Source organism: Nannospalax galili, unplaced genomic scaffold (genome assembly GCF_000622305.1).
Source record: "Nannospalax galili isolate Female #2095 unplaced genomic scaffold, S.galili_v1.0 scaffold384, whole genome shotgun sequence".
Taxonomy (NCBI): domain Eukaryota; kingdom Metazoa; phylum Chordata; class Mammalia; order Rodentia; family Spalacidae; genus Nannospalax; species Nannospalax galili.
Genome location: NW_008352648.1, coordinates 2,564,501 through 2,579,345, shown reverse-complemented (window position 1 = coordinate 2,579,345; position 14,845 = coordinate 2,564,501). Strand labels below are relative to the sequence as shown.

At 38.2% G+C, this 14,845-nt stretch overlaps 1 protein-coding gene and 1 non-coding gene across 2 annotated transcripts in view; one reads left to right on the top strand and one right to left on the bottom strand.

The window, feature by feature from the left end:
- Tnks2 (tankyrase 2) overlaps nt 1-14,845 on the bottom strand; it is a gene marked incomplete in the record, with an annotated part of 76,202 nt that overhangs the window by 43,791 nt on the left and 17,566 nt on the right. Inside the window, 7 exon segments of the mRNA XM_008849602.3 lie at nt 1,376-1,497; nt 2,629-2,815; nt 6,054-6,120; nt 9,369-9,463; nt 9,801-9,876; nt 10,169-10,205; nt 12,626-12,721. Of these exon segments, the coding sequence (XP_008847824.1) occupies nt 1,376-1,497; nt 2,629-2,815; nt 6,054-6,120; nt 9,369-9,463; nt 9,801-9,876; nt 10,169-10,205; nt 12,626-12,721 (680 nt within the window).
- LOC115067090 lies at nt 13,063-13,207 on the top strand. The gene has a single exon (XR_003846518.1). It is a non-coding gene; the product is annotated as a small nucleolar RNA SNORA67 (small nucleolar RNA).

Below are 14,845 nucleotides of genomic sequence, written 5' to 3'. Positions count from 1 at the left end.
ATGTGTGTGTGTGTGCATATATACACACACATAATATATATACACACACATATACATATATATTTTATTTTATGTTTATGAGTGTTTTGACTGCCTGTATTTAAGTGCCCTATGTGTGTACAGTGCTCACAGAGGCCAGAAGAAAGTGTTACATCCCCTAGAAATTAAGTTATGGGTGATTGTAAGCCACCATGTGGGTGTTGAAAGCCGGACCTGGTTCTCTACAAGAGCAGTAAATGCTTTTAACTGCTGACTGCTGAGTCATCTCTCCACACCCCCATTTCTCTTCTCTTTTTTTCACTGAGACAGTGTCTCCCTGTAGCCCCAGGCAGCCTAGAACTGGGTATGTAGAACAGGCTGGCCTTGATCTCACACAGATTTGGCTGCCTCTGCCTCCGGAGCATTGAAATTAAAGGTGCATGCTCAGTCTGTTTTTTGTTTTTGTTTTTTTTGAGACAGGGTCTAGCTATGTAGCTCAAGCTGCTATAATATAGAAAGGAAATCTAGGCGAAAGTATTATTTTTCATTGTTCACAGTGTGTTCCACATTTTTTACTTAGCACTTACAATTTTTAAAAAGATTTATTTTATTTTGTGCATGAGTGTGTGGCTGTGTGTGTAGGTATGTGTACTACATGCATGCATGGCGTCCAGGAAAGCCAGAAGAGGGCAGACCCCCTGGAACTGGAGTTACAGGAACGTAAGACACCGTGTGTGCTGGGAACCAAACCTGGGTCCTCTGCAAGAGCAGCACAGGCCATTAACTGCTGGGACATTCCTTTAGCCTCAACATTTATAATTTTTATTATACCTACGATAATAAAAAGCTACATATAACATGCAAGAGCTCATGAATATATTTTTTTCTGGATGGGTTGTCAAATAATACTGGTTTTTGGGAGGTAAAGTTGTCTATTTTTCTACACTATTTGAATTTCTTCTTCTTTTTTTTTTTGGTCTTTTTGAGACAGGAAGACCCTGCAGCCCCAGCTGTCCCGGAACTTACTATGTAGACCAGGCTGGCCTTGAACTCACAGAGATCCACCTGCCTCTGCCTCCCGAGTGCTGGGACTATAAGGTGTGTGCCACCATGCCCGGCTGAATTTCTTTTCTTTATATATGCGTGGGTACTGATTTTGGTCAGGCAATGCAGCACATGCCTAATCCAACATTGGAAAGGCCGAGGTGGAAGGAACACCCCAAATTCAAGGCCAACCTGGGCAAGATAGCAAGACCCTGGTCTCACAACACCAAAACAAAAACTAAAATGAACTAACCAACAAATAATATTTTAAAAACAATGACCATTACTAAAATAGGACATTATGATTAGTTTTTGGTTATCGTATTTTAAAAGCTTAAGTCTGAAACATTACCAATGCTGTTTCGTGCGTTTGAGGATGTTTGAAATTCACCATTTCCAGAGAAAGATGTTTTTTGATTCTTGTAACATCAGCTTCCCGTGCAGCTTGTAGCAATGAGTGGCCTTTAAATTCATCTAAATGAAGAAGCATTTACATCTACATGAAAATTATCATACTAATGAGGCTTGTGTAGTACAGCATACTAGTATTTTTCTTGGAATTGTTTTCAAAATAATCTCCAGAATAGCCAGATTAAAGCTCTGTGTTTGGATATTCTCAAATATAACCACCCCCTAAGACAGGCACAACAGTACTCCAGTTCCCCTTAGTCACGACTCAGTTTGTTCCCAAGTACATACAGATTTAGGCCATGAGAGATTCTGCTGTATTTCATAACTAGATTAGAGATATCTACACTACTACAATCTATTCACAGACCAGAGTGTTGTAAGAATTTTGCAAAGTATAGAACTTTTCTCAATAAAGAAATAAAGTGTTACCTATTACAGTAGTAGCAGATGGTCTTGCACATAACTATCAGATAACAGTGGATTAGACAAGTCAGCTATTCAAGTAATCCTCATAATGAACAAAATAAAAGAGGGCACTTTCTCAGTTTCTCTTTTACTCATCAGACTTGTGAAATCACCTATTATCATTACTGTTCTAGAATATGTTTAATTCAGATTGCCTTTTATATATAGTAACACTATATCTGCATTCAGTGCTTATGTCTCACTATATCTACTTCAGCTAGACAGAAAACCATAGAACTCGACTTAGGTGAAGAATATTAGGGGACTCTATTAGAGACTGCAAACTTACAAACAACACTAACACATTAACTACAAAGTCTTACCAAAGATATAAGTAAAATCCAAAGGTTTTCATTTCAAAGGATATCATCTTTAGTTCCCAAATTAAAAAAATTAGCACAAATATATTACATAGCATCTAAATTATTAACTAAACAGAGATACTCATGGCCAAAGGAACTATTTTACTATTTAAACATTCCCAAAATAAACAGGAAAGATAAAAATATTCAGTTTAACTGATGTCCTATGTCTTAGATGAACATTACCTCTGTGTGTGTGTGTGCGCGCGCGTGCTTGCTCAGGGAAGGTGGTTCTGATTACCCTGGCTGGCCAGGAATATGCCATGCTGTAGACCAGGCTGGCTTAGAACTCACAGTGATCCCTCTGCCTTGAATGTTGGGATTAAAGATGTGCACCACCAGGCATGACCATCACTTTTATACTTACATGATAATCTCTCTTTTAATTGCGGTGTAGGAGCTAGGTCAATAGCACTTTTATTGTGACAATTCAGCAATGTTGGATCTGCACCGTAACTTAGGAGAAGAGAACACACTTCAACCCTATTCTTAGAAGCTGCCTCATGAAGAGGAGTAAACTGCCACAAGTCCATTGCGTTTACACAGGCACCATGCTGGGGAAGAAAAAGTATATACTTAATGCCCACTTTTTAAGAGAACTTAGAATTATTAGCACTGTGTAATTTAACAACATGCTAAGTTTTTAAAAAGGTCTGTAAGAGTCTCTCCTCCCTTTTGGAGGAAAAATTTATATAATTTATATACCAAGATGTAACTCTCAAGTGTGTAAGTTACTGAGTTTTGACAGACATACATATCCATTCCTACCCCCAAGAAGAAACCAGACTCTTTCATTATCACAGAATGTTTTCTGATGCTCCTTTCACTGGCAATTTTTGCCCTATATCAATGTATTCCTGAATTTCATAAAAAATGAGGACTAGACATCTTTTTAAAAATAGACTTATTTTTATTTATGTGGCTGTGTGGCATCAGTGTGTATCACATGTGTGCAGGTGCCCACAGAGGCCAGAAGAGGTCAGATTTCCTAGAGATAAGAGTTACAAGCCACTGTGAGCTCTGATGTAGGTGCTGGGAAATAAACAGGTCTTTTGAAAGAGCAGCAAGTGCTCTTAAATGCTAAGCCATTTCTCCTGCTAAATATAATAGACATCTTTTGTGTTTAACTTTTTATTATTATTATTTTGGTCTTTTTGAGATACCCGGCTAACTTCTTTTTAAATTTTATTTTATGTGTATGAGTAGTATATAGCCTGCATATATGTAACTGCACCCATGTCATGCAGTGCCACGGAGGTCAGAAGAGGGATGGTTGTTAGCCATCATGTGGGTGCTGGGAATTGAACCTGGGCCCTCTGCAAGAGCAGCCAGTGCTCTTAACTGCTGAGCCATCTCTCCAGCCCCTAATCTATCTATTTTATGTGTATGAGTATTTTGTCTGCATGTATGTAAGTGCACCCATGTCATGCAGTAACTGTGGAGGACACAAGAAGGTGTACGATTCCCTAGAACTGGAGCTATGGGTGGCTGTTAGCTGTGGGTGCTGGGAACTGAACCTTGGTCTTTTGGAAGACCATCTCTCCAGCCCCATGAGCTTAAGTCTTTTTCCTGATTCCTACTAAATTTCATTATACCTGCTTCAACGGAAGCATCTTCACACATATATGTCTTCTCTAATTCTTTAGAAGCAGCCAATAAAACTATGAATCACAATAAAGGCAATGACAGAACCTTCTGACAACCTATTAGAGATTCCAACATTCCCTTTTTCAAGCAAAGAAATAGTAGTCAGCACTTTGTTCAGTAGCTGAATTTTCCCCTTCAAAGATCAATCTATTTGATTTCTTGTACTTAGAAGTGATAAAGAGGTAGAGAGAATGTCTTGCTATTCTTTAAAAAAGAAATTAAAAATTACATTTATTTCTTTGTGTGTGGGTGTGTGTGTGTGTGTGCAAACACATACATGCACATGCCATGATGTGGAGGTCAGAGGACAACTTGAAGGATTTGGTTCTTTCCTTCTAGCATTTAGATATTGAAGACTAAACTCAGGCTATGAGGCTAGGCAGTAAACTCATGCTATGAGGCTAGGCAGCAAGCACCTTTCTGCACTGAGCCACCTTAGCAGATAAACTCCCTGATAGCTTTGTGTTTGCTAGTACCATACTTGATTATTTAACCCAGGGACTGTGACTTGATGCCTTCCTTGCCTAGGTACAGTGAGTGTTTTGGTCATGGAATGCAGCCATTCAATGTTTGTTTGTTATCAGATGACAGCTACTGCTAGCCAGACTTTTATTTTTTCAGTCTTTTGGAGACAGGGTTTCCCTGTAGCCCCAGCAGGCCTGGAATTCACCCTGTAGACCAGGCAGGCCTCAACCTCACAGAGATCCTCCTGCCTCTGCCTCCCAAGTGCTGGGATTAAAGGCATGCAACACCATGCCCAGTGAGCCAGACTCTTTAGTAGGGGCTGTCAACCTGATTGACAGGTTGCCCAGGACCTCAGCATGTATTTCCAATCTTATCTACTTCTCGTCTCCAGACTTCCTTGAAGTTTACTAGTCTAGTAACTGCTTGCACCCTAATATATCACCCTTAGTATGATTTCTTTAGTTTTTCTTATTATTTATTTATTTATTCATTTTATTGCGCTGAGCATGGAGCACAGGGACCTGAACATGCTAGGCAAGTATTCTACTACTGAGCTATACCTTTGCCCTTCCATCCCTTTTGGTTATTATTGCTTTTGAGACAGGGTCTCCCTGTAGCTCAAGTTGGCCTGGAATTCACTATGTAGCCCAGGTTGGCATAGATTTCAAAGAGATCTACCTCCCTCTGTCTCCCACATGCTGAGACTAAAGGCACGTGCCTACCATGTCCAGCTCCCTTCCACTATTATTAACTAAAACTCCAGATCTTAGGAAAACATCATTCAGTTAGCTGCAAGTCCCAATGCAATCTGACTCACGTTTTACTCTTATTCACAGTAACATTCCAATATTATGTTCAATTCATGATTCAGTTTGATAAGAAACCAAAGCATTACTGTACAGACAGATGTATAATCACAGCTTGATTGTAAATTTTTAAGTTTATATGCCGCACAAAATATCTTCTGTGAGAAAACTGATTCCATGGTGGTACATAGCCAAAAGGAAACACAGATGTATTGGAAACAAGTGCCCTTTCCTTCCCATGATAGCTGCTGAGAGTGAGTAAAAGTATGATAGAGTTGGGTGTAGGTATGGGTCCACTTTTAAGGAATATACAGGTATATTGTACACATATAATACAGACGTATTTATAACTATTTTTTACTTCCACTCAAGGGTCAAAATCAGAAGTTGTTGCTAGTCTTGTAAACCTGTTTGTTAATTGGGAAGCCTACCTGAAGTATAACTGGGCAATGGTGGTTTTAATAACATAAAAGTTACTGACTAAAAATTGCTTTCTTTTTGGTCTTTTGAGACAGGGTTTCCCTATACCCCAGCTGGCCTGGAAATCACTATGTAGACCAGGCTGGCTTTGAACACAGAGATCTACCTGCCTCTACCTCTGAGTGCTAGGACTAAAGGTGTGCACCACCATGACCAGCTAAAAATTGCTTTCTAATCTTTAATTACAATTGCAGGCTCTCTTATAATCTGCTATTCATAATGGTAGTATTACTTGATAACGAAAATTATATGGGTCGGATCAGTAATCTGCATGTTATAACATAGGGATTTCTTTCTACCAACTACCCAGAACACAGAATAAGTCAGATGTATTATGTATTTAAGTAGTTTTATATAATTGTAGAAAATAGTAGAAAGATACAAAAGAACTAACCTTAACCAGAAGCTCAGTTACTTCATAATGTCCATAAGAACAGGCATTGTGTAATGGCACCAGGTCACTATGATGAGAGAAAAAAGCCTGTTATTACAGAATCCCTAAGTCTATGGCAAATTCTAACTCCCAAGTCGCCTTCAAATCTGTCTTTCTTTTCCCCCCGACTACTACTACTGTTCGGGCCTTTATTATTTCACCTCTATACTTCTGAAATAGTCTCTAAACCAATTATTTTCTAAGATACAGTCAAATCTTTTAAAAAGGTAAATATGATATGGCTACTCCTTGTTTTATTTAACATTCTTTTTCTCTATTGTTAAGAAATGGTTGCCAGGCGTGGTGGCGCATGCCTTTAATCCCAGCACTCGGGAGACAGAGGCAGGTGGATCTCTGTGAGTTCAAGGCCTGGTCTACATAGTGAGTTCTAGGACAGCTGGGGCTACAGGGAGACCCTGTCTCAAAAAGACCAAAAAAAAAATAAAATAAGGAAAATTCCAAGCTTGCACATCTGACCTGCAAAGAGAGGGGCAGGGAGGAGGTCCTTCACTGAAAGGGGAGACCCTGTCTCAAAAAGACCAAAAAAAAAATAAAATAAAATAAATAAATAAATAAAAAGAAATGGTTCTAATTTTTATTGAGACAGAGTTGTCACTATGCAGCCCAGGTTGACCTCAAACTCATGGTAATACTTCCTTAACTTCCAAGTGCTGGGCAATCCTGTAAGGTAAACTGTTATAGCACCCATAAATGAAACAAAATTCTTTCATGTTGGTAACAAAAAGCATTCTTTTACCTTTTTTTTTTTTTTTGAGACAGGGTTTCCCCATAGCCATAGCTGGCCTGGATTCACTATGGAGACCAGGCTGGCCTCGAACTCAAGAGACTCGCCTGCTTCTGCCTCTAGAATTAAAGGGGTGCGCCACCATGCCCAGCCCTCTTTTACAAATTTTTAAAAACTTGTTTTATGTGTATTGTATGAGTGTTTTGCCTGCATTTATGTAAGAGCACCTGTGCACGCAATGAAGGCAAGAGGGTGCTGGATTCCCCAGACCTGGAGTTACAGATGGTTGTTAGCCATAATATAAGTGCTGGGAACAGAACTTGGGTATTCTCTGAGAGCAGCCAGTGCGCTTAACAGCTGAACCATCTTTCCAGCCCCAAGATATTTCTATATTGTAGAACCTTAAAATTCTGGCCTCCACCTTTAAGCTTCTCTTCCTTGGGGATCAACATAAATAGTTGCCACAGTCATTACTATAACCTCTGATAAGTGATGGCCACCTGTGGATTAGTCTCTCTAGTTTTATACAAGCTCTTTAAAGGCTAATGGCTTTCTACTATACCAATTTTTGAATATATGGTTCTTTACTTGTCTGAGCACCAATTTCATTCCCACCTACTAGACACTCTTACTTGAATTTCTATCATGTTCTCATAAAACTAAGAGTTACAAAAGTTAACACAATGGTCTCTGCCAAACACTTTTCCCTCGTGTACTTCAGTATGTATATCATGATCTAACTCACTCATTTTCAAAGTTTAAGTTTTTAGAATTCTTTTCTCTCTATCACATCGACTTTCAGGGTGTCCTCAACTCTCAGAGATCCACCTGCCTCTGCCTCATGAGTGCTGGGATACAAAAGCATGTGTCACCATACCTGGAATCAATTCTTACACTACTTATACCTATCACATCGATGCCTTCATTCTTTGTAATCACTATTACAGATCTTTACTATATTTGAAACCTCTACAGTGCTCTCTCTATAAACTGTTCTTTTGGCCTCTAGTCTCCTCCAATTCATCTACATATTGTTCCAGAATGTGCTCCTCCTTAAACCCCTTTTAGGACAACAAAACATTCCACTTCAATTCCAGATCACGAGATGCTTAAGATTGCAAAATGGAGTTTTTTTGAGTGTCTTATACTAATATAGCAAAAACCTAGATTTTACCTATTTCTCTAATCCTTTCATTTGTTCCATGTGAATTATCCACTTTAGCTAAGCTGGTTTGGTTTGGTGTGGTATGTGTGTGTGTGCGTGTGTGCATGCGTGCGCATGTGTACTGGGAATTTAACCCAGAGCTTTGCATGTTATAGGCCAAGAGTTTTACCACTAAGCTACATCCCCAGTCCTCTGAATTCACCCATTAAAAAATGAAGACAGTATCTTACTAAGTTTCCCAGGCTGGCCTCCAACTTGTGATCTTCCTGTCTCATCTACCAAGTAGATGGGATTATAGGTCTGTGTCATCAAAGCCAGCTTAGGTTATTCTTAAATGTGATGTATTATCTGCATTCTCTTGCAGAATTGTTACCTTAACTCTGTTTTCTTGGTTCTTTTTCCCCCTTTTTATTATTCTTGAAAATTCTTATTTTTATTTTATGTTTGAGTGTTCTGCCTACATGCAAATAATTGCGTCTATGGCACAAAATGCCCACAGAAGCCAGAAGAGGGTGTTGGATTCCCTAGAACTGGAATTACAGACTGTTTCTGGAAACCCAACCCAGGTCCTTTGCAAGAGCAGCCAGTGATCTTAACTGCTGAGCTATCTCTCCAACCCCCTCTTTATCTTTTTATTATTTTGGAGTCAGGGTCACACATAGCCCAGACTAGCCTAAGAACCCACTATGTAGCTGAAAATGGCCTTGAACTCTTAGAGCCTTCTGCCTTTTCCTACCAAGTTATGAAATTATAGGCATTTGTCACTATGCCCAGTTCTAAACTTTACTTTCTTGAACTAAGACTTGTCTTTAAGGTATAGGTCAAGTATATATATAGCCTTCTGAAGTATTTCTTAGGAAGTCCATATATCAATCTTTCTACTTGGCACTTGTTTATGAAGTATCTTCCACACTCTATGAACTTATGCTTCCCTATGGCCCTCAGAGCAACCTGTGTATTACAAAAGCTCAATAATTGTTAACATTATTTGGTAAAACAAAATAAAACCTGCTTTTTTTCTTTATAAAAAGACAGGGTCTCCCTATGTATCCTTGGCTGACCTGGAACTTGCTATGCAGACCAGGCTGGGCTGGCTTTAAACTCACTGAGATCCACCTGCCTCTGCCTTCTGAGTGCTGGGATTAAAGGTGTATACCACCACACCCAACCCACAAGAATTACTTTAATAAGGATATAAAATGTGATGCAAGAAGTTCTTATATTTGTTCAAACCTTACCCTTTTTTTAAAAAAATTATTTTTATTTTATGTGGATGAGTGTCTGTCTACATTTATGTATGTGTATGACATGCATGCAGTACCTGCAGAGGTCATTAGAGGCCATTGGATACCCTGGAATTGCTTACCCTTTGTCTTTAGCATGGACATCTGCTCCATGTTGCAATAACAGCTGCACAATCTTTACTCTGTTGTATCCTGCTGCCAAGTGCAATGGAGTGGACTGAAATAGCAATCAAGTAAATTAATGAAATTCATACAGCAACTGTAGAAAGTGTGAAAAGATAAAAACCCAAATATCAAGAAAATTTAATGAGAACTTCATTGTTAAAAAGTAATCAATTTGGTTTTATAAAATCTAACATACATACTGAAAGCACTGCATATGAATTTAACATTCACTACTGAATAAAGGAATAAAATGTTCATTTATGAAGTTTTACTAAATTTAAGACTCTGAATCACTACTTAAAAACAGTGCTTCCTTCATATGTTTTATTAACTTAGAATAATTACATCTTCCTATTACCAGATGAGCATAAACTTAATTACAAAAGTACCTTTCTGCCATCACTTGCATGGCAGTTGACATTTAATGGTGTGAGGAGAGCCATCATTTTTTCCTCATTGCCACTCCTAGAAACACATAAAAAAATGTATTAGCCATTTATACTCTCTACCAGACCCTATCTGAAGACATGCATTATGACCACTAAGACAAAGTCATTCTCTTCAACTGCTTAGTACAGTTTTACACTTGTTGTTGTTTTAAAGACAATAGTCTATTTCATTCTGTAGCCCAGGTTGCCCCCGAACACATGGCAATCCTTCTGCTTCTGCCTCCCACATGTGGGGATTACAAGTATGGGCATCACCACACCCAGAAAAAACAAATTTTATGGTACACATTTTTAACATTAATACACACCTGGCACTTTCCAAGAGTTCATCTTTCTTATAGTCACCTGTGAATCAGGGGGAAAAATATTAGAATTAAAAAAAAAAGAATATTCTTATGCAAAAAGGTGCCCACTGAATTAAAGTGGACCGATTTGGAAATAAAATTTTAAGAATTGGGAAGTGGTTAATCAATATAATATCAATGTAGTTTAAACATGGAATACTTTTGCTATTAAAATGAAATAAAGAGAACAATTCAGTGTTATATAAGGAAGTGTGACTGTAAGTATAAAAACAAAAATGCACAGGTAAAGTCAAGTAAAAAAAAATATCAATCAAGTTGATCTAGAGTTAGATAGATTATTGACAAGCTTTCTTTTTCTCTGAAAATAAGCACTGTTGTGCTTATAATGAAGGAAGAGGGTGAGGAGAATGGAAGAAAGCAGGAAGGAGGGAGGAACCCACTTTATTCTTAACCAGAATTAGGGAGTTAAAACTCAACAGTCCAGTGGTAGAGCACTTGTCAAGATCATATGAGGCTCTAGGTTCAATTTCCAGCACCTAAAACTCTTTCAAAGACCAAATTAAACCAAAGCACCACCATCACCCCCTCAAAAAAACTTTACATATCAACATTACAAAACTGACAAAAGAATCTACAGTATTACTAACTGAATGTAATCATTAATACCTTTATGAATTTAGATTTACACTAGGATCCTTATTTAATGTTGCTTTAAATATAACAAATATGTAAAGGATTAATCATATAATACTTTATATGATGATAGTTTTCCTATTTACAAGTTTTTTATGTCCTAACATATTTCCAAAAAGATTCAAGCATGGAATAACAGAATAGTAAAGGAAGAAATGAACAGTGAACTGACAGTTACAATGATAGCTCATATTTCTTTTTAATTAAACATTTTTTGATTTATTTTATTTATATTTTATGAGTGTTATGCCTGCATGTGTGTAAGTGCACTCATTTTGTGCAATGCCCAGGGATGTCAGAAGAGGGTGTCGGAGTTACGGACATTTGTTAGCTGCCATGTGGGTGCTAGGATTCAAACCTGGGTCTTCTGCAAGGCCAGTGCTCTTAACTGCTGCTCACATGTCTGAAAGTCCTCAAGGACTAATCTAAATTCTCTTAGCAATGCCAGAAGAAATATCACAAAGTCTAAGCATAAAGACTCACAGTAGAATCCCCTCAGGCTTCTCTGATTTTTAGATCAGACATGATCCTAACAGTTATCACATAGTAGATAAGAATCCAATAAATAACATGGCAAATTGTTTAAGTGGAAAACACGGTAGGCAAGGGCATGTTAAGTAGACATAGCTCAAAACAAGTTAGCTAGTTTAAATTACAGTCTTGCACACATCAAAAGATTCCAAGGACATTAATATGTTAGAACAGTCATATTCATGGTACTGAAATGTGTCCTAAATCTTGTTTTGGAAAATGACTAGCATAAGAGAATTATATTTTTTGAAAGGTTCGCTAAAAAAATGATTACATCAAAAACGGAATAATAGGGGCTGGAGAGATGGCTCAGAGGTTAAGAGCACTGGCTATTCTTTCAGAAGACCCAGGTTCAAATCCTAGCACCCACATGGTGGCTAACAATCATCTAGAACTCCAGTTCCAAGGAATCTGACACCCTCTTCTAACCTCTGTGGGCACTGCAAAACACAAGTGCAGTTACATGCAGGCAATACATCCATAAAATAAAAATACACATAAAATAAAGTAAAAAAAAATTGTTTTTTGGTCTTTATGAGTCAGGGTCTCTCTGTAGCCCAGCTAGCCTAGAACTTGCTACATAGATCATGCTGACCTTGAACTCACAGTGATCTCTCTGCCTCTGCTCCCAAGTGCTCTGGGAAAATATTATTTTAAAAAATGGAATATGGGCTGGAGAGATGGCTCAGCAGTTAAGAACACTGGCTGTTCTTGCAGAAGACCTGGGTTTGAATCCCAGCGCCCACATGGCAGCTAACAACTGTCCATAACTCCAGTTCCAGGGGATCCAACAGCCTCTTCTGTCCTCCATGGGCACTGCCTGCATGACTTACATGGGTGTACTTACTTACATGCAGGCAATACATGTGCACATATAAAATATTTTAAAAAATGGAATAATAGTATATAAAGGGGTAGAGACATTAGTTACCTTAAAAACTTAAAAGCCATTTAAAAAATATCCTGCATACATGATAGTAATATACAATTCTCATACTTGCCCCCAATAAAACATGACAAATTTAAACATAAATTTGAAAGAAACAAAACAAAAACAAGGCTTTTATCTTTTTTGAACAAGAATCAAATTCAACTTTTAGATACTGCAAAAAATAGCAACTGAATTGACACTATTTAAATATTCCTGTTGAGGTCATTAACTGCAAGAGGCAGACTGTCTACCTAGCCTACCTGTTCTTTATATTCTTGGAATAACCAAAGAGAGCACAGACTTACCTGTCAGAACTGCTTTGGCAGATGGGTCTGCTAAATCCAATGCTGTCCTTCCATCTGTATTTCGGATGGTTGGCTCGGCTCCATGTTGTAGGAGCACTGCAAAAATAGCAACACTAACCTTCAAAATGGTGGTTGTGACAATGAATTAATAAATCATTTTCTTAAATCTGTACAGGGGCCAGTGAGATGGCTCAGAGGGTAAAAGTACATGCTACATAAGACTAACAACCTGAGTTCAATTCCTGGAACTCACATAAAGGCAGAGGGGTTGTCCTCTGGCCCTCCATGAGTGCCATGGCATGTACGACCTCCCTCTATCATACACATATGAAATAAATTAAAAAAAAAAATTGTTTTACAAAGTCCCAGGGGAGGAGGGGAGTGTGTCTCAGTACAGAATTCTCAAATTTGTTAAATGACTTTTTGTATCCTAATAAAATGGTGAATTTTTAAGAATATAAACTGGCCCAACTAATGCTCTTCTCAGGAATGTAGCAACTTGGAAGAAAACCTGGCATGCCTAAGATTTCTGGGGAGCAAGGGATGCATATTCTCTTTACCGTACTTTGACTGTCTACATGCATATTAAAAAAAAAAAAAGAAAAAAAAAGAATATAAACTGGGGCTGGAAAGATGGTTCAGAAAAAGAGCACTGGCTGTCTTTGCAGAAGACCCAGATTTGGTACCTGGCACCATATGGCAGCTAACAACTGTCCATAATTCTAGTTCCAGGGTTCCCAACGTCCTCTTCTGGCCTCTGTGAGCACTGTATGTGAGCAACACATGCAGGCAAAACAATCTTGTACATAACATAAAAATAAGTAAATCAGCTGGATGATTTAATCCCAGCACTTGGGAGGCAGAGGCCGGAGGATCTCTGAGATTCAGGAAAGCTGAGGCTGTCTCAAAAATAAAATAATTCATTCACTAAAGGCACATTAAGTTTTTTCTCAGTTCAGTGTAAGATTTTCCTAGGCTAGGTTATTTATATAGCTAGTGACAGGTAAGGGCGAGCTTGCTTTAAAGATTTTCTTGTTCCAAAGAACACTGCCTACTCTAGAGAGAGTATTTTATGAAATGTCTAAAGCTATAGTAATTGGGTGGCATATGCCTTTAATCACAGCATTCAAGAGGCAGAGATAGGCAGATCACTGTGAGATCTAGGTCAGTCTGGTCTACAATGAGAGTTCCAGACCGGCTGGGGCTACAGGGAGGCCCTATCTTAAATACCAAAAGCAAAAAACACCAATCCCCCCACCCAAAAAAAAAATAAGAAAAAAAAAGAAAACCCCCCCAAACCCCAAAAAACGCTACAGGCAGGCCAGGTACAAAGATCTGTAGGAGTTAAAACATGTGAGCACAGTCCTGTACACATATACACACACACACACGCAAGCAAATATTTTCTTTTTTTTAAAGAAAAAACTAGATAGCTCTGCTATGCTTCTGGTTCCTCAAAGCCATAAGTGATTATTTCCCTCTTCCTTAAGAAAAACTGAATAAATTAACTAAGAGAATGAGGCTGGCGGCTCAGAGTTAGCTGACTATTACCAACACCACATACTGTATGGTATCCTAGTCATAGGAATGGAATAGGTAGGTGAACATTGAAACCAAGCCAGGTGTAAAATATTCCTCATCAGGACAATTTTTCTTTGGAAATATTTGAATTGAGGGATACATACATATGGCTACCAGCTAAGGAGTTTTTTTGAGGTTAATTACATTGAATTTTGAGCTAAAATACAAAAATTCTAAAGTTAATAAACTTTAAGTTAAATTGCTTCAGTAAAATTGAAGGCACATAACAGAAAAGCCTTGTTAAAGCACTCTACGGTTATGTGTTATGTAAAAGATATTCCAGGGGGCTGGAGAGATGGCTCAGCAGTTAAGAACACTGGTTGTTCTTGCAGATTACCTGGGTTCAAATCCAAGCATCCACATGGCAGCTAACAACTCTCTGTAACTCCAGTCCCAGGGGATCTGACAGCCTCTTCTGACCTCCGTGGGCACTGCACGACATGGGTGCACTTACCTACATGCAGGCAATACACACATACAGATAAAATAAAAATACTAAATAAAATTCAAGAAAAAAATCTTAAAAAGAAAGAAAGAAAGAAAGAAAGAAAGATATTCCAAGACCTTTATAATTAAGGAGCTGGTGGAAAACAGAAAACTAGAAGTCGCTCTTCTATGAGTGTGCTAATGAATGTGTAT